General features: G+C 47.7%; 1 protein-coding gene across 13 annotated transcripts in view; it reads left to right on the top strand.

Moving 5' to 3' along the window:
* The window catches only part of CAMTA1 (calmodulin binding transcription activator 1), a 975,525-nt gene that overhangs the window by 298,675 nt on the left and 651,274 nt on the right, over positions 1–25,576 (top strand). For all 13 annotated transcript variants that reach the window (XM_033228530.1, XM_033228532.1, XM_033228537.1 and 10 more), the window contains one exon: positions 17,199–17,266. In XM_033228530.1, coding sequence (XP_033084421.1) covers positions 17,199–17,266 — 68 coding nt within the window. The remainder of the gene's footprint in view (positions 1–17,198; positions 17,267–25,576) is intronic.

Here is a 25,576-nt window from a genome sequence, read left to right as displayed (position 1 = left end):
CCATCTGGTCAAAGGGAAGACTGATATAGACTTATCAGTGGCCAGTTTTTTTGACACATCCACCATTTTTAGTTTGAACGAAGTCTTCACATGGACCCAGGCTCATGTCTTTGGGCATGGGGTGCTGGCGTGATTGATTAATAATATATGAGTGTTGGAGCCCAGTCCCATTCTGCTTTCCCAAGGGATCCTTGCAGAGGCAACATAGCAGTGGGCCTTCTGAGTCATGTGTCAGCCAGCAGGGCTGTGTTCATGTGTATGTTAAGGTCTTCTGAGGCCGAACTCGACTCCTCTTCAAAGCAGGGTAGAACAATTACCTCTGTGAAATTCATGAAGTCTCCTCTTGTTTACTCTCCAATTCCAAAAGCTCAAAGCTGGGGTGCTTGTTTGTCATGTGGGATTCACGATCACAGGTGTTAGCAAATAGAGGTGGTGACTAATCGGAACTCAGCTTATGAAGTTGGGTTATGAAATTCAAACACTATTGAAATCCAGACACCTTTCATCTATTAATGGCCACCAGTGGCCTGTAATCAAGTCACACTCTGTTAGCTACACAATTAACTTGTTTGTTTGAAGTGTGAATTAAGGATTTGAGGCATTTACTAATGAATCTTACTTGCTCCCTACTTTGGCTGAAATCCCTGTGTTTGCCAAATGCAGGCAGTTCTGGAATTTAAGGAAAGGTTTTCTTTCTTTCTTTTTTTTTTTTTTCTTTTTTTGGACCCTATTTTTTCCCTATGTGAAAGAAGCTTCTGTTTTGCTTTTGCACAGATGGAAAGAAGCAGGCTCTCTCACACCCTCCTTCCCCACTGGACTCTGCCTTCATTTCATTCTCAGTTTTGTAACTTGTGGAAAGTGCCTCCCCCTTGCCACGGTTCTCATGGCTCTCTCTGCTTGAGGGTTGTACCCCTTCTATTGGAGCAGAGGGGAGTGGTGGAATCTCCCCCTTTGCCAGCCTCCTTTGATTCTCTCTTTGTTTGTGACTCTCCTCTGGAACGAGTTTCTTTTGTAGATAATGGGATTCCATTATGGGGTGTTAGGGCTTCTCTGGAGCTGTCGGCTGTGAGGGAAGATAGGAGGTTTTGATCAATGGTTTCTGCTTGTATCTTGGATGTGTTAATTTTAAGATGGCCCGCTTCTGTTTTTATTAGTTTTATTGGATTTGTGTTGGGGGAAGGGTTAGGATGAGCACTGGTGCTGTTCTGCAAGGAAACCTGGTTGCTCGGAGTTAGGTGGCTCTGCTGTACTTGGAGGCTGGAAGGGCCTGGAAAGAGGCAAAATGCCCACTTCTGCTCTGTTCCTGTAGGCACCAGAGCTGTTGTCTGCTACCGTCAAAGCCTTTTCTGACTTCTTTGAATGACTTACAACCCACTTCCAAAGGGCTGTATTGGTTAATGTTCTGAAGCAGAGGTGTCAGTGGAGCTTTTCAGCATTGTGGGTGGGGTTATTTGTGGGTGGGAAGAGCGCGCACATACACACACACTCTCTTTGATATAAATTCCTGATTTATTTAGCCGTGGATTCAGAATTTATCTCAAAGGGACGTGGCTACACAGAGACCAAGTGGATGCAGCATATTTTTGCATAGCTCATCCCTCGTCCTTAGTTCTTAATGGGAGCTGGCAGTGTGTGGCTGTCAGTGACACTTTCTATGCACATAGAATCCTGCCAAGGTTGAAGAAGAAGCCAAATTCTTGCAACACTACTTCTGTTTTATATTCAGGTTTATATCACTGTTCTGGAAGGACTTATAACAACAATCTGTGCTCTTTTAGGCTCTTCTGATTCTTGAACTGAACCTTTGGATCAGCAAGCCTACATCTTCATCTGGGGGTAGAGGTGAAGAGGGGTTGGTGTTAAAGAAGGCAGAATCAGTATTGAGTCGTCTTCAAGCACTCTCTCTCCCTCTCACTTTCTGATATTTGAGAAAGTCTGTATCCCCACAGGCTTATGATAGCCTATCTCAGATAAAAATGGCACCCTCGAAGTTTTAACCCTGTTTCTTTAGGCGGGCTATGTCCTTCCTGGAAAGATTGCTGACCTCTCAAAGAATAAGATAAAAGTCTAAAAATTTATGATGAGACTTTTGACACTGACTGTGATGGAATAACTTGGACTAGATTCATCCCCTTGTTACAAACAATTATAAAACTGGATAAAACCTGTGAAATAAATATTTTCAGCTATTAAATGATAGTCAGAGTAGGACTGTGGTTGCTAAGAGAAGACTATAAACTGGCCGGGCGCAGTGGCTCATGCCTGTAATCCCAGCACTTTGGGAGGCCAAGGCGGGCGGATCATGAGGTCAGGAGATTGAGACCATCCTGGCTAACACGGTGAAACCCCGTCTCTACTAAAAGTACAAAAAAAAATTAGCCAGGTATGGTGGTGCGTGCCTGTAGTCCCAGCTACTTGGGAGGCTGAGGCAAGAGAATGGCATGAACCTGGGAGGTGGAGCTTGCAGTGAACCGAGATCGCCCCACTGCACTCCAGCCTGGGCAACAGAGCAAGACTGCATCTCAAAAAAAAAAAAAAAAAAAAGACTGTAAACCATACAATCACTTTGTATTTCTGCATAGAGGCATTTCAAGACCATATCTTCAGGGAGGTATTCCAAGAAGAGTACAGTGATCTCATTGAGCTGAGGAGACAGATACCAGAGTTTGGAGAGGTTGATATGTCTAGAATTTGCAGGGCAGAATATCATACAGGAGAAGGCCTAGCAGAGAAAGTGCTCTAGAAACTTTTATGGCTGCTCTGGAATGTTCTGTTGAATACGAAACCATTGATGTGTGAATTGAAACTCCACAAAACTGGACAAAATGCACATAGGGATTATAAAATTCACAGAGCTCATACAGGACTCTACAGTATTTGCATTCTGACCAGCCCTATTGGGGAACTGTCCTTGAATATTTGGGACATTCAGTATTGGGTGGTGCTGTAGACCCACCTTTACACAGATTAAAAATAAGCCTTGAGAGGGGCAGGCTGATCCACAAGTAACTTACATGCCTGCCAGAGTAAAGCCTAACGCTCTTTATTTAAAGATATAATTGCTGACAGCTTTCCAAACGTGCCAAAAGCTATAAACTCACTGATCTGAGAAGCTCAACACATCCCAAGCAAGGTAAATACAAAGAAACCACAGAATGGCACACACAGTATAATCAGATTTCTTCAAATTAGTGATAAAGAATTTTTTTTTTTTTTTTTTTTTAAGACAGGATCTCACTCTGGCATCCAGGCTGGAGTGCAGTGGTACAATCTTGGCTCACTGCAACCTCTACCTCACAGGTTGAAGCGATTCTTGTGCCTTAGCCTCCCAAGTAGCTGGAATTACAGGCACAGACCATCACACCTGGCTAATTTTTTTTTTTTTTAAGTAGAAATGGGTTTTGCCATGTTGGCCAGGTTGGTCTCAAACTCCTGACCTCAAGCGATCCTCCCACCTCAGCCTCCCAAAGTGCTGGGATTACAAGCATGAGCCACTGTGCCCAGCAAGGAAAAATCTTAAACTCAGCTAGAAGAGGGGAAAAAGACGAATTAAAGAGGACAAAGATAATAATTCTTGCAGACTTCTCATTAGAAGTCATGCAAGCTAGAAGACAATGGAATGGGATCTCTTGAGTGCCGAAAGGGGCAACAGTCTGTCAGTATAGAATTCTGTATAGAGTGAGTTATCCTTACATGATCCTGGAAATGTTTTACATCTTGAATATGGTGATAGATACATAATATATTTATTTGTCAGCATCTACTGGACTATACATTTAAAATGGGGTACATTTTATTGTATGTAAATTATACCTCCATGATGCTGATTAAAAATAGGTTTTAACCCCTGACATATGGGATAACACAATTGTAGTAAATGAAGTAATAGGTGTAGATTCATGGCACACGTTAGAGGAAACTGAGGCACAAACTATCACGTGACTTCCCCCAAATCATACAACCAAAGGGAGACGGAGTAACTTTTCCTATTCTAAAAGAAATGTTTTTTAATCTCTCAAAATAGGTAGATTCAGGTCTTCTCACAAACTAAAAGGTAGGACATATATTCCTCCAGTGCCTTTCAAACTATGATCTGGCTGGCATCTAGGAAACTTGCTGTAAAGGCCTCACTGGGGCAGTTTGGTATTTCCTCCGAGATACATGCTGCTTCTCTTTCAGGTATTTTTTTTTTTTTTTTTATTCTTCCTCTACTTTTTAGTGTGTTTTCTAGGATCACACATCAGTGAGATTGTAAACGTCTTCAGCACTGTGGATTTATTATTATTATTATTTGGGACAGAGTTTTGCTCTGCCACCCAGGTTGGAGTGCAACAGCACAATCTTGGCTCACTGCCACCTCTGCCTCCCAGGTTCAAGCAATTCTCCTGCCTCAGCCTCCCAAGTAGCTGGGATTACAGGCGCCCGCCACCATGCCTGGCTAATTTTTGTATTTTTATTTATTTTATTTTATTTTATTTATTTATTTATTTATTTATTTATTTTGAGACGGAGTCTCGCTCTGTTGCCCAGGCTGGAGTGCAGTGGCCGGATCTCAGCTCACTGCAAGCTCCGCCTCCCGGGTTTACACCATTCTTCTGCCTCAGCCTCCCGAGTAGCTGGGATTACAGGCACCCACTACCACACCTGGCTAATTTTTGTATTTTTATTTATTAAAAAAAATTTTTTTTTGTGACAAAATCTCACCCTTGTCACCCAGGCTAGGGTGCAGTGGCATGATCTTGGCTCACTGCAACCTCTGCCTCCCAGGTTCAAGTGATTCTCCTGCCTCAGCCTCCCAAGTAGCTGGGATTACAGGCACCCCCACCATGCCTGGCTAATTTTTGTATTTTTATTTATTTTATTTTATTTATTTATTTATTTATTTATTTATTTATTTATTTATTATTATTATTTATTTTATTTTGAGACGGAGTCTCGCTCTGTTGCCCAGGCTGGAGTGCAGTGGCCGGATCTCAGCTCACTGCAAGCTCCGCCTCCCGGGTTTACACCATTCTTCTGCCTCAGCCTCCCGAGTAGCTGGGATTACAGGCACCCACTACCACACCTGGCTAATTTTTGTATTTTTATTTATTAAAAAAAATTTTTTTTTGTGACAAAATCTCACCCTTGTCACCCAGGCTAGGGTGCAGTGGCATGATCTTGGCTCACTGCAACCTCTGCCTCCCAGGTTCAAGTGATTCTCCTGCCTCAGCCTCCCAAGTAGCTGGGATTACAGGCACCCGCCACCATGCCTGGCTAATTTTTGTATTTTTTATTTATTTATTTTGAGACGGAGTCTCGCTCTGTTGCCCAGCTGGAGTGCAGTGGCCGGATCTCAGCTCACTGCAAGCTCCGCCTCCCGGGTTTACACCATTCTTCTGCCTCAGCCTCCCGAGTAGCTGGGATTACAGGCACCCACTACCACACCTGGCTAATTTTTGTATTTTTATTTATTAAAAAAAATTTTTTTTTGTGACAAAATCTCACCCTTGTCACCCAGGCTAGGGTGCAGTGGCATGATCTTGGCTCACTGCAACCTCTGCCTCCCAGGTTCAAGTGATTCTCCTGCCTCAGCCTCCCAAGTAGCTGGATTACAGGCACCCGCCACCATGCCTGGCTATTTTTGTATTTTTATTTATTTTATTTATTTTATTTTATTTATTTATTTATTATTTATTTATTTATTTATTTATTTATTTATTTATTTATTTTGAGACGGAGTCTCGCTCTGTTGCCCAGGCTGGAGTGCAGTGGCCGGATCTCAGCTCACTGCAAGCTCCGCCTCCCGGTTTACGCCATTCTTCTGCCTCAGCCTCCCGAGTAGCTGGGATTATAGGCACCCACTACCACACCTGGCTAATTTTTGTATTTTTATTTATTAAAAAAAATTTTTTTTTGTGACAAAATCTCACCCTTGTCACCCAGGCTAGGGTGCAGTGGCATGATCTTGGCTCACTGCAACCTCTGCCTCCCAGGTTCAAGTGATTCTCCTGCCTCAGCCTCCCAAGTAGCTGGGATTACAGGCGCCCGCCACCATGCCTGGCTAATTTTTGTATTTTTATTTATTTTATTTTATTTTATTTATTTATTTATTTATTTATTTATTTATTTTGAGACGGAGTCTCGCTCTGTTGCCCAGGCTGGAGTGCAGTGGCCGGATCTCGGCTCACTGCAAGCTCCGCCTCCCGGGTTTACGCCATTCTTCTGCCTCAGCCTCCCGAGTAGCTGGGACTACAGGCGCCCACCACCTCACCCGGCTAATTTTTTGTATTTTTTAGTAGAGACGGGGTTTCACTGTGTTAGCCAGGATGGTCTCGATCTCCTGACCTCGTGATCTGCCCGCCTCGGCCTCCCAAAGTGCTGGGATTACAGGCTTGAGCCACCGCGCCCGGCCTTATTTATTTTTTTTGAGACGAAGTCTCGCCTTTGTCACCCAGGCTGGAGTGCAGTGGCATGATCTCAGCTCACTGCAACCTCCACCTCCTGAGTTCAAGCGATTCTCCTGCCTCAGCCTCCCAAGTAGCTGGGATTACAGGTGCCCACCACCATGCCAGGCTAATTTTTGTATTTTTAATAAGACGGGGTTTCACTGTGTTGGCCGGGTTGGTGGATTATTCTTATATCAGTCAGGCTCCTATCAGGAGACAGAAGCCATGTTTGGTTGTTTGAACAGAAAATTTAATATATAAAGACTCTCTAGCTAGTAGAAGGGTGGTTGATTACTAATGGAGATAAAAGAGAATTCTAAGTGTTTCCAAAATATCAGGGGTAAAGCAGCAGCTGCTATCTCTAGGCTGAGGAAAAGTAGACAACAAATAAAGACTAGTAGATTCTCCCTGACATTGGCTGAAATTCAGACCTCTTCAAAGAGTGCATGGCTAGCAAAGGAACACGCTGCCTGCCAAAGGGCCTGGGCCAGAAGTAGTCTGTAGAAGTGGCTCATTGTCACTTGAGGACGTCAGTTAGAACAGAGCTGGTCTGCCAGTGGAGGGACTGTGTCCTGAGGGTGCAGCTGGAGCTCATCTTCATGGCCACTGGACTCTACTCTGAATAATAGTGATGATTATAATAATGATGATGATGGTTAGAGTCTGCAAGGGATGTGTCATTGCCACTGTCATCTTGTGGGTTCACGTCATTGCTGTCTATGGACGAAGCTTAGCATTCTGCTATGCCAGCAAAGGAGACATGTGTACAAGGTCCAGCTTCAGTATCACAAAGAAGGATAAAGAAAGGTGAAATTGGAACTCAGAGATAATAATAAATTAATGACTGGAACAATATCAAAATAGAAATTGGGGCAATCTTGGGTCTGACTTTATCAGCACATGTCACTGAATTAAGGGGCAATGAGTGTTCTGGTTAACATTGTACTGTTCTAAAATCTGTTTCTTTCTGGGTTTCCTATATTGGTTCATGGTCTTACAATGCACCCAGTTTCCAATGCCATAAATATCAGAGTAGGAGCCCCAAGGTCAAGGGCCCACAAATCCAAGCCAGCCATGACAGTGAAGAAAGCCAGTGGGTCGAGGTGGCGGTCCTCTGAGCTCCCAGCCCATCCAAGCAGTGGATGCTGTGTAGCATGCAGGCCTGGGGTTGCTTGACTTTATTTTCAAGGAGAAGCTGGAAATCCCTGACCCTCAATCTTTAAACGTTGGCAGATAAGCCAAATGGGAAGAAGACTGTGTGGACCAAGCAGGCACATCTCTGGGTGGAGTCCGTCCCTGGGCTGCCAGTTTGTGACCTTTGCTTCTGAGATATCCTCACTGCCTCACTGTCCCTCATTTACCCAGCCAATTGGTTTTCAAGCCCCATTTACTTTGCTTTTGAAAACATTCAGCTTTGTTCCGTTTTCCCCACTCCCACGGCCTTAGTGCAGAATCCTATTGCCTCTATCCTGGGCTGTAATCATGGTCTCCAATCAGCGGCCTCTTCTCTGCCAGGCCACCACCACCAGAGTGATGTTTCCAAAAAGCACAGCTAGCCAACTGTGGTGGCTCATGCCTGTAACCCCAGCACTTTGGGAGGCTGAGGTGGGTGGATCACTTGAGGTCAGGAGTTTAAGACCAGCCTGACAAACATGGTGAAACCCCATCTCTACTAAAAATACAAAAATTAGCTGGACATTGTGGTAGGCACCTGTAATCCCAGCTACTCAGGAGGCTGAAGCAGGAGAGTCTCTTGAACCCGGGAGGCAGAGATTGCAGTGAGCCAATATTGCGCCACTGCCCTCCAACCCAGGTGACAGAGCAAGACTGCATCTCGAAATAGATAGATAGATAGATAGATAGATAGATAGATAGATAGATAGATAGATAGCACAGCTCTTTGTGTGTCTCCCATCTGCTTAAAAACCTTCCCCTGGTTCTTGGGGATAAAACTCCATTGCCTGGCATTGAATTCCTCCACAGTTTGGTGCCTCCCCCTCCACCTGGCTTTGAGTTCTGCCTTTCTTCTCCTTGTCCTGTGGACTCTCATTACTTTATATTACTCAGATTTCCCTGAACACATTTGCTACTCCCATTTTCCTGCTTTCACTTATGCTCTTTCCCTTCCCTGATACCTTGGCCACTTGTCTGCTGGGCAACCTCCTATTCACTCATCAAGACCCAGTTGAAATGTTAGCTACTTGACACAACCCTTCCTTGTCTTCTCAGTATGGACACATTGTCCATGCTGCTAATTTGGCACTCTTTGTCTGTTTGGTACTTGAACGTGATAACCCTGGATCCTGCGCCCCTATCTGTCTGCCCAGCTGTATTTCTCAGGGCCATTACTCATGTGTCTTTGTATTGTTAGGGCCTTGCATACTGCCTGGCATATTGTAGGTGCTCAATAATTCATCGAATGATTGAACCAATGAGTAGATAAATGAATGAAAGACCGGGTGAATTGCTCCTTTACTGACTCTGGCTGTGGATGTTTCTATGGTGGCTCATTGTTTCTTCACTGATTGGTAATTTGATAGTCATAAGAATGCTTTACTATGTTTAAATAAGAGACAGTCAGTGGGGCCATGCTTCATTTCAGAAGACCAGGCTGTTAGGAATTTATTCTGAATTGTTAGTTACCATTTTGTAGACAGTCCTCCAGACACCCTTGGATCCTTACAGTCTTAACCACTGCCGCTCTCATAAATTGTCAGAGTACAGCTATGTTGCATTCCACGCAAATAATAAAAAAACCCCATCATTCTGTGTGCTAGCTGTTGATGGCAAGAGCTGGTCCTTTTGAAAGCAAGATTGGGGGTATTGCTTTAGACTTGTGGGTGGGGGTCCAGGACATCCTGTGCAGGGTTGGGTGCTTGGGAAGTACATCAGTGGACAGGGACAGGAATGTTCAGATGGGAGCCCTGCCCTGTTGGGCCTGGGTTGGACTATTTATCCTGGGGGAGGACCCTCCACCTTCATGCACGGCTGCCCTGGAGAAAGCCAGTGGGGAAGACGCCACTGGGAGAGGGCAGGGCCTGGTTATTTATTTATTTAAATTAAGGCCAATTATTTTTTGTCAAGTGCAGCGAGTGGTGGATTCTGGGAAAACTTGCCTTCACCGTAAACATGTTGGTTAGAAGTCATTAATATGACATTCACACATCCCTAATAAAGTACATAACACAGAGATCTGGCACCATTGAAATACCCAGAGGACATTAAGTATGAGTCTTAAAACCAAGAGGATTGGAAACAAGATATTTTTACTTCTCGTTTGGGAGTAATATAATTGCATTTTGTGGCTCTAGCAGATGCTGGGGCCAGCTGCTAGGGGAGCCTTGGCTTTTTTTTTTTTCCCCTGTTTTCCGCCTCAGCTTTGGTCCCTTATAGATAAAACCTTTGTGCAGAACTCTCATAAAAACCAAACTTTAAGAAATTATACTTTGGTTGAAAATCCACATTTCTATGTACAAAATATATCTGAGATTGTATAAACTATAGAGATATTTTTATTAGTTGAACTCAGGAGATATTTATATAAATACATATATATAAATATACATATACACATATATACATTTGTTGTTGTTTGTTTAATTTGTTACAGTGAGCACCAAAGACCTTTCTCCCTCCCTGACACTGAGCCTATATCTTGAAGACAGGTGGAGGATGGACTGTCTGAGAGACTGTGGGGCACTTGGCTTTTCCTAAGGGCTGCTCCAGGGACGTCCTGGGAGGCGAGGCTGATCTCTCTGGGCTGCACTCTTCTGTGAGGTTGAGACAAACACATTCTGCAATGCATAGCTCCTTCTGGGGAGGGAGAGGGGGCAGCAGAGAGAGCCGGGGCTGAGAAGTTGAGGTGAATCCAGCCCCTCTGAGAATTGTGTGGCCCTCCCTGCACAGATGGGAGCCTCACCACACACCAGAGAGGACACGGCTCATCACCTCAGAGGTGGACCCAGGGGACAGGGAGCCCTACTCTCCTTGAAGCATGTGCTATGGACAGCTTCCTTCACACGTGGGGCTCAAAGTCAGTCGCTGGGGACGCAGAGGGCGCAGCGGGATGGCCGTCGTTGGCTCCAGAAGGTATATGTGTTTGCGCATTCCTGTGATGTCTGCATCTAGAGCTGGCCATCCAGTATGGTGGCCACATGCAGCATCGAGCACCTGAGACCTGGTTGAGCCCAGCTAGAGGGGCTGACTGTCCATGGGAAACACACAGGGACTTAGTAGGGAAAAGAGTATGAGATAGTTCGTGACTACTTTTTAAAAAATTGGTAAAATCATACTCTCTTGGATATATTGGGTTAAAGTATAAAATATTATTAAAATTTCTTCTACCTTTTAAAATGTAGCTTCTAGAAATTTTAAAAATATTTTTATATTTTAAGTTCTGGGACACATGTGCAGAATGTGCAGGTTTGTTATGTAGGCATACATGTGCCATGGCGGCCTGCTGCACCCATCAACCCATCTCTAGGATTTAAGCCCTGCATGCATTAGGTGTTGCTTCTAGAAATTTTAAAATGACACATGTGCCTTGTGTTGTGGCTCAGGTTCTATTTCCATGGATGGTGCAGCTCTGGCACTCAGATTGGCCATGAGCTGCCTCCTGAATGAGGGGCACTTAGAGGAACAGTGCTGTGTGACCTCTCACGTAGGGCCTGAGCCTTGATGGCAACTGGACCTTTGTGCATGGGAGCCTCAGGCGTGGGCTCCTGGGGTGACATCCTTTAGAAGAGAACTTCACAATCTCTCCTTCAACTCTGCTGTGTCAGCAGTCATCTTCGGACACAGGAGCTGTGTGGGGCTCTACAGTGACAGACAGACTGAGACGCAGACCTCCCTGAAGACTGAAAAACCAGGAAGGAAGAACCACCACCCACATAGACCTAGCAAGAGAAAGCCCGAGCAGCATAGCCACTGCTAAGAAAGTTCCAGAAGCTGCAGTGCACTGTGGAGGGAGACAGCAAGGGGGACTCCCCTGGGAGGGGCTGGGCGATGAACAGGACCTGACAGGTTATGTGGGCAGAGCTTGTGCATGGGCGCCTAGGCGTGAAGGGCAGGAACCAGGTCGGCACAGTAATGCATGCTCACCTGCCAGCCCCTGTGGGGCAGCCTCTGCTATTACCCTCTAGCCCTGCTGGCTCCCAGCTGGCTGGCTCCTGACATGGGCTTTGCAGTCCTCTATCAAAACCCATCAACTTGGGGACTGGATGGTGGGTGACCGTTGCCTCTAAGTGGTGGAGATGGAGGCATGGCAGCATGGTGTGTGACCAGGCAGTGACGCCAGGTGGAGCATTACAGCCCCCAGTCCTGCCCAGGCCTCCCTTCCTGATGTGTCTTGTTTGGGGCCTTGGGAAAGGGCCCACCAGTCTCCCTGGTCTGCAGGCACCCAACTGTATCTGCCGAACAGATATAGAGGGGCCTGTCTGGGACCCTGCCAGTTTGTTCACCCAAGCCCCTGCAGCACACAGACACTGTAACTTGGTGGCAGTTTTTCTGCTTGAACGTCCAAAGGACAAACTAAACATTTAAAATCTGGAAGCTGGACAGTCTTTGCTTTGGAGCCTGCAGTGAATTTCTTCATCTTGACAGTCAAGTCATTCTTCTCAGCATCAATGTGGTATTTAGGATCTGGGAGAAGGAAGAAGCTAAGGGAGCCAGGGCACTGGGAGGCCGCCGGGTACACACGCATGGTCTTTCAGGCTCAGGGGCTGTCTGCATGGGTGGGACGGCTGGCATCTCCTTCACCCCAGTGCCACATCTGGTTGGATGTCGATGCCTCCTTCATCTTTTTATTTTTATTGTGGTAAAAGACACATAACATACAATTTACCATCAGTGGCCATTAGTACATTCACGAGGTGGTGCAACCATCTAGCTCCAGACATTTTCATCACCCCAGAAGGAAACCCAACACCCATTAGCCATCACTCCCCATCACCCTCTTCCCCCAACCCTTGGCAGCCACTAATCTCCATGCTGTCTCTATGGATTTGCCTATTCTAGATGTTTCATATAAATGGCACCGTGCAATACAGGGCCTTCCGTACCTGGCCTCTTCTGCTTAGCATCATGTTTTCAGTGTTCATCCATGTGGTAGCTGGCATCAGAACCCCATTCCTTTCTATGGCTGAATAACGTGCCATTGTTTGTCTGTGACACATTTCGTTTCTTCATCCATCTGCAGATACTTGGGGTAGGTCCACCACTTGGCTACTGTGAGTGATGCTACTGTGCGCGTGTGTGCCTCTGTTTTTTGTTTGAGTACCTATTTTCACTTCCTTTGGCCATGCTTTTGCCCCAGCCTCTTGTGAATCTTTCAAGCCAGACTTATGTTTGAGGGATAGCAAGTGTCAGGGAAGGAACATGCACGCCTGGAGAGTGAGGAGTCCTGGCCTGGCTTCACCATGAACATGCTGAGCTTGGACAAGTGCTTTTCTGTTCTATACCTCAGTTTTTTTCCTCTGCCAAGATGAGATAGACCAGACCTGGGTTTTCATCTGCCTTCCTTGGGGTCCTAGGTTTGTGGACCTTGGGGAAGAGAGAGAGGCCAGACAATTGAGCTGAAAACCTTTCTTTTCACAACTCCTTCCCCTCTTCAGCGGGAGCATCTCCAGCTCTCTGTGTTGCTTTTGTATGCTTCCTGTGATGTTTTAAGCAAAGGGCTCCATGGAGACAAGGAGTTTTGCCCATCACTGAAGTCGAGGATCTTATGAGTTGAACTAGGCTTTTGGGGTGGCAATGATCTTGACCTTGCTGGAAGGAGAGAATCCCCCTGAAGGAGGTTCAGTCTGGACTCCTCCTGGTCCACTGGAGGGAGGTGGGGCTGGGAAGTGACCCTGGGTCAGTGGGGAGCAGGGAGCTGTCAGCCTGGGCTGGGAAAAGTTGAGTTTTTCACTCATCCAAGCACACTGTGGTGGTCCTTTCTGAAATTCAGAGCAGTGGTGCAGAATGCAAGCCTGGGAGCCATTCTGCATGGATTTGGGTTCTGGTTCTACAGGTACTGGCCATGTGACCTTAGGCAAGTCACTTAACCACTCTGTGTCTCAGTTTCCACACTGTAAAATGGCCATGATTCCTATTTCATAGTTTGTTATGAAGTTAAATGAGACGATCCCACATAAGTCCTAGGGCAGTGCCTCCACCACCTTAGCACTGGTGACATTGATGGCAGCAACGACACAGATGGTAAAGTCCTTCTCCCCACAATCACCCTGAATTTGGATGGCTTTTACAGGGCTCCATGCCATTTAGCACCTAATACTTTGTGTGGTTTTCATTCTTTGGCAAATCTCTCCAAACCAGTTCCTGAGCTTTTGCAGGGCAGGCTCACCTGTGATCTGCCCATCTGGTGAGGGGGTGGCCTGGGGAAGGGCCATGGGCTGGGAAGGCTGGGCAGCAGGGGCCTGGCATTAGATGGGTAACCCAGACACGCTCCGTCCAGCCTGGTTCGTGCAGCAGCATGGGACAGTCCCTGGTGGGTGAATCCAGCTTTGGGGCCCAGCCAAGCTGAGCACAGCAGAGATGGGAGCCTGGGCCTGGGCATCAGCTTCCTCAGAAAGGCCGCTGTCAGAGGGGCTCTGTGTGGGAGGTGTCCTGGATTGGGAGAAGCAAAATTTACCTTTGGGGGTAGAGGAGGGAGTGGCAGATGCTCACAGGTAGTTCCTACATCAGTGTGATTTCCTGGAGCCTCTGCTTGCTTGACAGAAGCTCATTAGACATGAGGTGAACCGCCTCCCACCCCGAGTTTGGCCACAGAGGTGACTCCGTAACAATGCTTGCACACACTGTCGTGTTGACTTGTCTGTACCCATCGCTCGACTGTGATCTCTTTAACTGCTCGCTTCAAAGTGGTCCTATTCCCTTTTTGGTATACAATCGATGCTCGGTAAGTGTTTGTAGAGTAAACACAGAAGGCAGTAAGTGGTTCAGGGAGTTTTTCCCCTTCGGAAGCCCTGTCAGGCTGGGGTGAGTGTTGGCTGAAGGATGTCCATGAAAGTCTTCTTTGGGTGTCCCGGGTTTTGGAACAAATCACATGTTTAGAGGTTGGGATCCACTGCACCTCCCATCCCCTGGGCCACTAAGGGTCACTTGTCTTGGCATGGTCCTGGGCAGGGGCATGGATCAGGGGGCTAGCACAGCCTATTCCTCTGGATACCGGATCTCCTAAAGTTCAGGTAGATGAGCTGCTGCACGTGACAAGTGGCTTAGTAAATCCACATACTGACTTCAGCCGTGGTCTGCTCTGGTTTTGTGAAGCCAAATGGGAACCGATCGACAAACCAACAACTCTGAATGGTCATTCCGATGTTAACATTCGTTGTCTTCAGGCGTGAACGGTCATTCCGATGTTACCATTCCTTGTCTGCAGACGTGAACGGTCATTCCGATGTTAGCGTTCGTTGTCTGCAGGCATGGGCATGCGGGGGTGTCCAGGGTGGTGGAGGTGACAGATGATGATTAATCCATCAGTGGTGGCAGCCTCTGACCTGAACCATTTTGTGACCTCAACAGGGGCTGCTAGACAGGTGGCTCACACCATGTAGATCTTATAGTGATTCATGGTAGCTATTGTTTGGGGCATACCTTCTGCCAGCCAGTGTATTTAGAATGATCATTCCTTAGAACTGCCTCATGAGCTGATAGTCTCCCAGTTTCATAGGAAACTGGTCTAGACAGGTTAACTAATGTGCTCAAGATGAGACAGCTCATAAGAGGCCGAGCTGGTGCCCAAAGCCAGGACACTGTTTGCTTCCGATGCATGTGCTCTTAACTGTGATACTATGTTGCCTTCCTACAGTGACATAGAGTTAATTAAATAATTCGCAAAGTTTTAGCCAGGAACTGCTGCATTTTGCTGCTTTTAAACTCTTGTGTCAACTATCTTCAGTAACAGACTCTCTCTCTCTCACTCTCACACTTGTGTATCATATTTACTTCTGCCATGCACATTTTTCCTACCCCATCCCATCCCATCCCTCCCTCCCTCCTTCCTTCTACCCCATCCCATCCCATCCTTCCCTCCCTCCTTCCATCCATCCATGCATCCATCCGACCGGCCACCTGTCTAACAAACACTTATCAGGTGCTTCCTATGTGCCCCAGGACACTGTTAAGTCCAAGGGATGTGTCAGCAATAACATGTTCTGTATCCTTCTCATGCTTCAATGGGGGATGTTATCTGAGTAAACAAGCAATTAGAATGCAGAATGATAAATCCTGCCCACTGGGGGAAGGTGCCGGTGCCACCCAGGCAAGCAGGAGGGATAACTGACGCCGTCATGAATAGTTAGGGAGGGCCGGCCAGAGGAAGGATCTGTCTACAGGGAGACCTCAGGGAAATATTTTTCTAAGGAGAGGAAATAAAATGTGAAAAGGCTCAGGGATGAGAGAACAATGTGCTGGTTGATCAGCTGCTTATTTATGATTTCTTCAGCTGCAGTCAGTGATAGAAACTTGCACAGTGAAGCAACTCTATTTTTGCTATAGGCTTCTGCTTCCCAGGTTCTTTGTCAGGTCCAGGCTTCCAGATGGAGGTGGTTTGGGCTCTCAGTTCCCAATCACTGGCTGCCTTGTGGGGGCCGGCTCCATGGTATGTGAGGCCTTGATCTCCACTCTTGGCCTGTGCCCTTTGGACTGCATGGCACCAGGGCCATTTTCTATTCTCAACTGCTCTGCTTACTGGGCTTCTCTTCCTTCTCAAGGCCAAGTTTAGCATCTCTGGTCACAGGTGTCAACTCCATTATGTCCCAGCTGAAAGAGGCTGCTTGCCTCCAGGCAGAGGGGCTGCCGCTTTCCCAGGAACCCACTAGGAACCCCGACTGCAGAGAGAGCTGAGGTGGAGGCCTCCCCTCTGTATTTTCCTGATAGTCAGGGCAGCAGCTCTGTGTTGTGGCATCACCAGATCACGGGAAACGTGTACTAGTCCAACCTTAATTTAACTTACAATCCCTGCCAATTTCATGTTAGCAGATCCTCTCGGAGTTGGAAGTAATGGGCCATATCATGCCTCGAGCTGGAGCAATGACTTATGTTGATGTCACTCACTGGCCTTTTATGGAAATTATTAATAAATCAGTAATTCTATCTGCAGTGATGTTGTTGTGTTTATAAATATTTAATTTACCTTCAGGTGCCCGCATTTTCCTCCTCTTTACCTTAAACTCTGCTGACGTCGCTCTTCTTTCGGAAACGCCGCTCACTAGATTTATCAGTAGTGGGAGAGGTTAACTTATTTCTCCCCCCACTTCCTCCCTGGAATATGGCTTTATCGTGTCTTTTCTTTTTAATCTTTGTGTGATTTTGGCTCAGGGGGTTGAGGATGAAGCTGAGAGGATGCGACGTCTCTTGTGACAAAGAGGAAAGATTGGTCCAGCTTCAGAAAAGGACGAAACTTTCCAATTATGGTCTGTGCATCGTGGAGACTTGTTGTTGGCGTGTGTTTCTCCCTCCCTAAATTAATGACATTTAGAATCTGAAATGGTGTCTGATGTCTTCCTCCCACAGAGAAATATTTTCGTCCTTGCCACCGACTCATCTTTTGAGACCCAGTGCTTTGATTACTACCGTGTGATAGGTTGAATGGAAAGGACTGAGAAAATCAAAATAGAAACAGAGTCCAAGTCGAGTGTTTCTCTAGCAGGGATGGAGTTCCAGGCCCACAAAGGAAAACAGCAACTGGGAAACAGCAAAAACTTTCTTACCTCTCAGGATCCAACGTGAGCTAATTGTTGTTATTATCTTTTTATTCTTCTGTTTCAGGAAATTGCAGCTTATTTAATAACATTTGAGAAACACGAAGAATGGCTAACCACCTCCCCTAAGACAAGGTAATGTCCCAGATCTTGCAGTTTTTCATATATGTACAGTAAGTGGATTGATTTGCATTGATTACCTGATTTGGCCAGTCAGTTCATGGGCAACGAGTTGAAAATGCCATGTTGTGCTGGATGGCTTTCGACACTGAGGTCTCATTCATTGACATAAGACTGTGGCAGTGAACACGATCAGATGGATTAAAAAGAGTGCAAGTGCCATCCGCCAGTTGGAACTTTTCACCTGACGGCTGGATCCTTCAGCCGGGTGCTTGGAAGCCTTCAGAGGCAGGAGCCTCAGGGGAAGTTTATTTTGGGAAATTGCTTGCCTGCCACTAGTGTTCTCTAGAAACGTGCTTTGAAAAAAGAGAAACCAGCTTAACTGCCCACTTTTATCTCAACGTGTCTTACAAACTAAAAGTCAAGTTATTCTTGATTGGTGTGATTGGTGGTAAAGTGGTCCTCCCAAATCAGAAGCAATGGCTAAGCTCGCAGTTTATTATGCAGTAAACGTCCTTGAACCTGCTAACTGCTACAAACACTTAGCTTCTCTCACCACTCAGGAATAGAGGGAACTGGTGAAAATATAGCTGACCTGCGTTCCCCCAGCACCAGTGATGTTACCAACTTGTGAAGAACGGTGACGTTGGGACTTAGGGTTGATTTTTAAAAGGCAGCCTCTTTTTGTCCTCCCCAACGCTAGGTTTTTATTTTTGGAACGTTACAATCTAGAGCTTCGGAAATACATGACCACTCTCTTCCAGTTGCCGTGAGTTTTCTGTTAGCAGTGACAGGACCCAGGTGTTTATTAGCTGGCGAGGTGGTGGCTGGAGTGTGGTTTACACAGGATACCTGGACTGCAGGCTTGAACGAAAGTGGTGGAATGTCCAGTCGGTTTCACGCTGGACAGAAGCCCCGAGTCCCCAGGTTTGTTAGCTAGGACCAGGGAAGGGTTGGGTGTGTCCTCTGTGCCCGTGGCCCATCGGCTTGACCTGTTCATCCTCCCTGAGTCATGGGAAAGGCCATCTTTGGGAATGTTTATTCATTCTAGAAGGAATTTAAAAACATCACATTATTAGGCTTAGATACTTGCTGGTTAGCATCTTTTAGATGAGGGCACAATCCTCCCCTTTGAAGGAGGCTAGAGGGTATTGTGGAAGGAAGGTTAGTGATTGAGGCTCCCTTCCCCCAGGTAGCTCTGATTGCTTTACCTCCAGCCTGAGAGTGGGAAGAGAGTCCCTCTACAGGAGTCCCCAGTACCTCAGCCTGCTGGGACCATGGTTTTTCCTTTGCTATAAAATCAAATAGTTTATCTCAATCAGCTTTTGCTGTGATAATTCTGTGTAAGAAATGACCTGCAAGCTTAGTGACTTTAAACAACAAATCTTTATTTTCTGCTCATGGGTCTGTGGGCTGCCTGTGGCTTTGGGTTGAGGTCAGGTCTGCTGTGTCCATCATTTTGCTGTGGGACCTAGGCTGAGGAAGCCCCCTCTGCCTGACAAATTTGTTCTCCCACAGGAGCACAGAAGCTTATAAGCCCAAGGCAGTTGATGCAGGTGCAGTTAAAATTCCTGCTCAGATAAGGCATCATATGTCATGCCTGCGGATAAATCCACTGGCCAAAGCAAGTCCCCTGGCCAAGCCCAGTAAGAATGGGGCTGGGAAGGACATCCCTCCACAGAGTCGGGGCAGGGGTGGGCAGTGGAGAGGATGGGAGTACAGTGCACTATTTGGTGAATACGGCCAAACACCAACAGAGCCTGACGCCCTCATCTCCTCTTTCTTCTGCGGCATCTTCTTGGAGGACATCATTCTCAAACTTGAGCAGGCATCAGAATCAGCTGGGGGCTCATTAAAACGTGGGCCCCAACCCAAGGTTTCTGATTCAGCAGGTGCGGTGGGGAGCTGGGGCGGGGTGGGGCTGAGCATGTGTTATTTCTAACAAGTTTCCAGGCAGTAGGATGTGGCTGGTCTGGGATTGCACTTTGAGGACCACTGGCCTGGTTTTCTGGGGGAGAAGGAGGCTCATCTGATTTCTGCCTCTGGACTATTTCCTGACTCTCATGGGTGGCCCTCATCTCAAGCAGCCACCAGCCTCTCCGTGCACCCTTCACTCTCCGCTGAAACACTCCTTAAATCTAAGTGGTAAGAGAAGAGCTCCTCCTTAGCCGAGACGGAGCTTCTCTGGAACGCATCCCGGGCCAGACATCTGATTTCAGATACGCAGACGTGTGCTGGGTTTCAGCCACCCTTTGATGGCAGAACAGTAGAACATTTCAAGGCGGTGGTTTTACCTTGAGTTTCAGCCTTTGGAGTTTGGGTTACAATTGAAAAGGGGATGTCACTCAGGGTCATGCCTGACTCGCGTGACTTTCTGGGGTATACATAGAGACAAGAGACCCACCCCGAGGCACAAGGGTGCGCCTGGCGGAAGAAGGAAGGCGGGTTTCAGATGTGGTCAAATCCGGGTTTGAGCCCTGGCTCTGTCACTCAGTGGCTTTGTGACTGTGAAAAGGTCATCTTAGCTCCTTTAAAAGCCCTGCATTTTCTTCTTCATGTAGAAAATGGAGTCGATGTTGATCCCGTCCTTGCTGGGTCACAATGAGGACTGAATGTGGTCATGTATCTGATTCCGCTTCGCATGCTGTGTGGGTCTGTCCGTGCACGGGTGTCACCGTGCCTCTTATCTGTGGGGCAGTCCCCAGCCTGCTGGAGCCTTTGACGTCGGCAGGCGTCTGCCAGGATTTCTCCGGGCTTTGGAAGGACGAATTTCTTTCCTAAAGGCAGAGGGTGAAGACGGAAGGTTTCCTATTAGTATTAAAATATCCACTCCATGTTTACACTTGAAAGCTTCTTGTCCCAGGAGAAGCAAAACTTGCTGTGGTTGTTCAAGGACCTTCCTAAATTAGTGGTTGAGTTGTGTTTGGATCCCCACCCCCACCCCATCTCTAGTATTGAAATTAATTGGTGCAGTTAACTGCTGAGTTCATACAAACTGGCCTCCTGGTATTAAGGAATTAATGACACCAATACTCTGCTGAACGAGAAGGCAATACAACTTCTGTTTGCCGCCGCCGCCGCCGCCACTGCTAATTTCATTTTAGAAAATTAATAAAAATGAATTGCACCACTGACATTTATAGAGTTTCCTAATAAAATGATACATTGTTTGTGTGGAGGAATCCCTATTAAATTAATTGTTGTAATCAGTTCACATATAGATGTTGGTATAGGAGCTGCAGAGGGGCCCCCTGCTTGTCTCTGTGGCTTGCTGCCGGCTGGGGGTTATAAATATAGTCCTTGCTCAGATACTGCCCTAATTACAGAGAAGGCCCCGGGAGCCCCAGCTCACCTGTTTAATAATGAGGTGTGCTACACAGAGGCTCCCGGGGCTGGGGACCCCAGGGGCAGCCACAGTATCACAACAGAGCTGAATGCCTCCTGTTCAAACAGCCTGTATTGTACTCTTGGCAACTGGGACCTCCGGTTTGAAAAGTCACCCTGAGGGACGTGTTTATTTGGCACTTGCTGTGTGCTCAGTGTGATAATAATACCATTTGGAGACCCCAGGGAACTTCATGCTCCCCACCCTGCCAGGTGAATTGAGAATCTTGGAACGAAGAGTGTCCTCCCCCTGTCTAGAATGTTCTCCCAGCTCCTCCTGCAGACCTTGACTGGGTGTCCCTTTCTCAGGGAGGTGTCCCTGATCATGCAGTTTAAAGTCTCGCTCCCGCCCCCACCCAGCCAGCCCCCTTTCCTCCTTTCTCGTTTTCAGTTTCTCTGGAGCACTCATCGCCTTCTGACACACTGTGTCTGTCACGATTGCCTTGCCTAATTTATGTATTCATTACTTGGCCCACTCCAAAGTGTTAGCACCAAGGGGAGAGGGATTTTTAGTGGGGCTTGTTCATGAGGCGCCCCCAGGGCCTAGAACAGTATGGACACCTCCCAGACCCTCAAGAAATGTCCATAAAATGAACAAAAGTGATGTAGAAAGGTGAGCCTGATGGTTGTGAAGAAAGGGACCTGGGTTTTCTCCACTTCAGTTTTCCGGGTATTTCTAGTCCCAGGATTGTCCGGTTGAGCCAGCAGTGTGCTCTCGGGCACCGCCCATGGGCTGGATGCTGTGCTTTGAAACCCTCCTGGCAGCTCTGCCAGGTATAGAGGGTGTGTGCCCTCCTGGGCCCGCATGGTGAGTCTGTGCTAGAACTGGAACTTGAACCCAGGGTGATCTCACTGCAAAGCTCATAACCTTCGTTTTTATGTGTGTGAAGTTTCCCGGGGAGCCCGTCAGTAGCTCCTCTATTCCTCTCCGCCTCTCACTGCCGAGAATTCCAAACCAACCAGGAAAACCAGGCTCCAGGCAAAGGTTCCCTTTGTCAGTAAGCGTGGCTCATACGTGCCAGCCAGGAGGGCGTTCTACACTGTCTCCCAAGTAGGAGTTAGCCCCCCAGTCACAGGCAGTGTGGAAGAGCTGCACACCAGGTCCCTTTCACCAGAGGGCAGGGAGCAGGGCTGAGCCCAGTATAGGCAGGCAGCTGCAAAACTGAGCGATCCCTATTATTTATTCCTCCTCCCCTGGGAAATACGCAACTTCCCTGGAAGCCAGGGACTCACAAACTCAAGACTGAAGTAAGAGCATATCCTTCCCAGGACTTCTGTTTATACCAGTTAGAAAGAGGCTGGAAAAGCTGTTAATTATCTAATGAATTAATTAGATTGATATGGATAGCACCTTAACATGGAAGCACTAAGGGTCTAGTAATAGAATTTTCCTATAATGAACACTAAATGCTTTTTGGTCAATAAGCAAATAAAACAGCCAAGTAGAAGGAGGAGGTCTAGAAGGAAAAGAGGAGAAAAGTGAGCCTTGAGTTTCAAAAAGACTCCAGTGGCTCGGAGGGAGCTTCCACTCGCCTCCTCCTGGTTTCCTGACCCCATCCATTCATTGTGGCTTCAGGTGCTCCAGATCTTTCCCTGCCCTGATGGCGGTGGACACCAAGCTGTGATCCTCTGCTCTTTCGTCCCACATTCTCCCTTGTGGGGCTCCCAGGACTCCCTGACTCCATGGTCTCACTGTCAAGTCTCTGTGGATCTTTCCCCACATCCGACTCTGTCTCCCTGGCACCTGCATGCCGTGTTATGATCTCCAACTCGCCATCTTCCCCCCTCCTTCCCTGACCCCCACTCTGCTTTCCATCTTCTGACTTCCCTGGTTCTAGAAGAGCCACCTCGTTTGTGGAGATGCCAGAGCACACAACGTGGACTCCAGGTGGCTTCTCTTTCTCCTTTGTCCCCTGCATCTCATTAGCCACCAAGTCTGCCAGTGTTTCCAACTGTAATTCACATCCTCATTTTCTTATGTTTCCCCTCCAGGATCAGCTGTGTCCTCACTGCCACTGTCACGCTTGGAGTATTGAAATATCTCCTACTAGATTTCCTTCTCTAAGTCAAACTCCTCCTCCCCACTGGTTTTCCTGAAAGACTGCTTTGATTCCATTGTTATTCTCCTTGGAAGGCTCGGAGACTTCCTGTGAGCTGAGGCCAACTCTCCAGTGATGTCTTTACGGCCGTTCTTCTGTCTCAACCCACCCTTTTCTGTTTCTTTTCCTTGACCTCCCGCCTCCAGGTGCTGCTACAGTTGGGGAGCGGCTGGCTGCTCTCCAAACATCTTTCTTGTCCTCCACTTTGGCCTCCACTTGGCATTGCCCTCACCTCAGATGCCTTCATGTCCAATCTGGTCTGCCTCTTCCTGGGAGCCTTCCCCAAACTCATCGACTCAGGGCGAGTCCTCTTCCCTTCCTGCTCCCATAGCTGCACGTGCTTTGTCGTCAGTTGTTTGCCAGTTCAGCTGTCGTTAGTAAGTCTTTCTTCTCCAGTGGGGTGGCGCGTTCCCCAAGGACAAGGTCATGCTGTCCCTTTTATCTCTTCACAGCCTGTGTGCAGGGAGGCCAGGGCTTTGATGGGGTGGAGTGGGGGGTGGACAGAGTGTGGACTCATTGCACAGAAGCAAGTTTGCCCAAGAGGCAGAGTGCCAGTGCCTACCATCCATGGGGTTCTTTGTCCTAGACAGCCCTTGGGGTCCCAGCGTGGTACCAGCCTGTGAGCAGAGGCCTCTGCCTAGAAAGCCCGTGTTATCAGGCCCCAGGCTGGTCCTGGTGCAGGAGGGTTTGTCTTTGTTCAGTCCCACTGTAAGACCCCTGGCAGTGACCTGTTGGCCACCTTTAAGGCATCTGCTCTTTAGGACAGACAGAGGACTTTTCTAAGGAAGCCCCTATTCCTGGTAAGGCTGCTCGAGTGACCGGAATAGAATTGCAAAAATCATTTTAAAATTCCCAGAGCTGAAAAGAAATGCAATTCTGACACCTGCTGCAGCCTGGATGAAGCCTGAAGCCATTATGCTCAGTGAATCCGCCGGACGCAAAGGGCCACACATTGTGTGATCTGCTGACTGAGGGATCTAGAGTAGTCCGCTCTGGAGATGGAAAGTAGATAGTGGTTTCCCAGGGCTGGGGTGGAGGGAGGGAGAAATGGGGAGTTAGTCTTCAATGGATGGGCACAGCGTTTCAGCTGGGAAGACGGGTGGTGGTGATGATGGTGGCAGAGCAATGTGAATGTGCTTAATGCCATTCAAAACAGTGAAAATGGTAAGTTTTATGTTACATATATTTTACCACAGTGAAAAAAAATTCCCAGAGTTGCCTCTGTAGCTTTTCCTCAGGTGTTAAGCTGGGCAGGGTTGGCTGGGGTGGACGAATCGTGTGTGTGCGCGCACGTGTGTGTGTGCATGTACGTGTGTGTGCGCGCATGTGTGTGCGTGCGTGTGTGTGTGCGTGTGCGTGCGTGCCCAAGGGGTGCTGTTGGTGGCCAGAGTTCGGGAGGGCAGTTTTAGACTCAGAGCATTTTAGGACTCCGTACTTTGGAACTATGCAGGAAAACGGAAATTGGGTCTGCGGTGGTTTCCACGAGTGGTTTCCACGTGGTAACCTTTGCATTATGCTGAACCAGGGACCTGCTTCAAATTAACACAGAGATGTGTCACGTTAGCTGTGTTTCAGCATTTGCATAATGTATCGCAGATCCTTGGCCAAGGCCATCATTGACCAAAGGGCAAATGCAGGGTGAGGGAGTTCCGGGTGCCACGTCTGTCAGAGCTCCCAGGGAGCCTCCTGCCCAAGGACTTCCTCGCAGGGTACCTGTCACCTAGTTTTCATTTATTTCCGGGATGAGGCGGGGAATGAGCTGTGGCCTGTATCCTGATGGAGTGTCTGGCAGTGTCTCCACAGTGGTAGGGAAGTCCCCAGTCTCTGCATGGAAATAGGTCTGCCCTGGATTCCAGTTATCTTTATCCTAGTTAATCCCACAATACAACATGTCAAAGCAGGAGCAACCCACGGAGGCCACTTCCTCAATCCCCTCCGTGTCCAGGAAGTTGGCCACAGTGGGGACGCTGATGGCTTGGTGGAGGACTGTCACACATGCTGGGCTCCTGATCAGAGGACACGCGAGCCTCATGTGACCTCAGTGGGCTTAGCTACCTGTTGAAATGGCAGCACCAGCCCAGGGCTCATGTTCCTGGCACAAGAGCTGAGGGTTGACCTCCATCCCACCCCTCCTCACTTCTTGGGACCAGGAGTGCAAGTCTCCAGTGTCCTGGAGGAGCCGAGAGGGAAGTATTGATGTTTGTGTCTCTGATTCCTCCCTGGGTCAGACAGCTACCAACCTGTGGCTCCTGCCCACCCCACCCCACCCCACCCCCTTTTAAAAAAATTTTGATATGGAGTCTCACCATCAACCACACTGAAGTGCAGTGGTGTGATCTTGGCTCACTGCAACCTCCACCTCCTAGGTTCAAGTGATTCTCCTGCCTCGGTCTCCTGAGTAGCTGGGATTACAGGTGCCCGCCACCACTCCTGGCTAATTTTTGTATTTTTAGTGGAGACAAGGTTTCACCCTGTTGGCCGGGCTGCTCTTGAACCCGTGGCCTCAAGTGATCTGCCCGCCTCGGCCTCCCAAAGTGCTGGGATTACAGGCGTGAGTCAGAGTGCCCGGCTCCCCCTTCTTTTATTTTTATAAAAATTATACGTGTACATAGTTTAGTATGTCACATGGCCCTAAAAAACTTGTAAGAAAAGATAGCAGCCTCTGCCCTACAGCTTAATCCTGTTTCCCAGGGGCGGCTGCCCTCCAGTCTTTTGGTTCTGATATTTACCTCCAGATTTCTAAATATGTTGACTCTGCTGTTTCTTGATTTGTCAATTTTAGACATCATCTTCCGGCTTCCTCAGATGCGAACTGAGGATTTAGCTTTCTTACTGTGTGCAC

The sequence above is a fragment of the Trachypithecus francoisi genome, unplaced genomic scaffold, assembly GCF_009764315.1.
Source record: "Trachypithecus francoisi isolate TF-2019V2 unplaced genomic scaffold, Tfra_2.0 Lachesis_group12, whole genome shotgun sequence".
Lineage (NCBI taxonomy): Eukaryota > Metazoa > Chordata > Mammalia > Primates > Cercopithecidae > Trachypithecus > Trachypithecus francoisi.
This window is presented reverse-complemented; position numbering and strand designations above follow the sequence as displayed.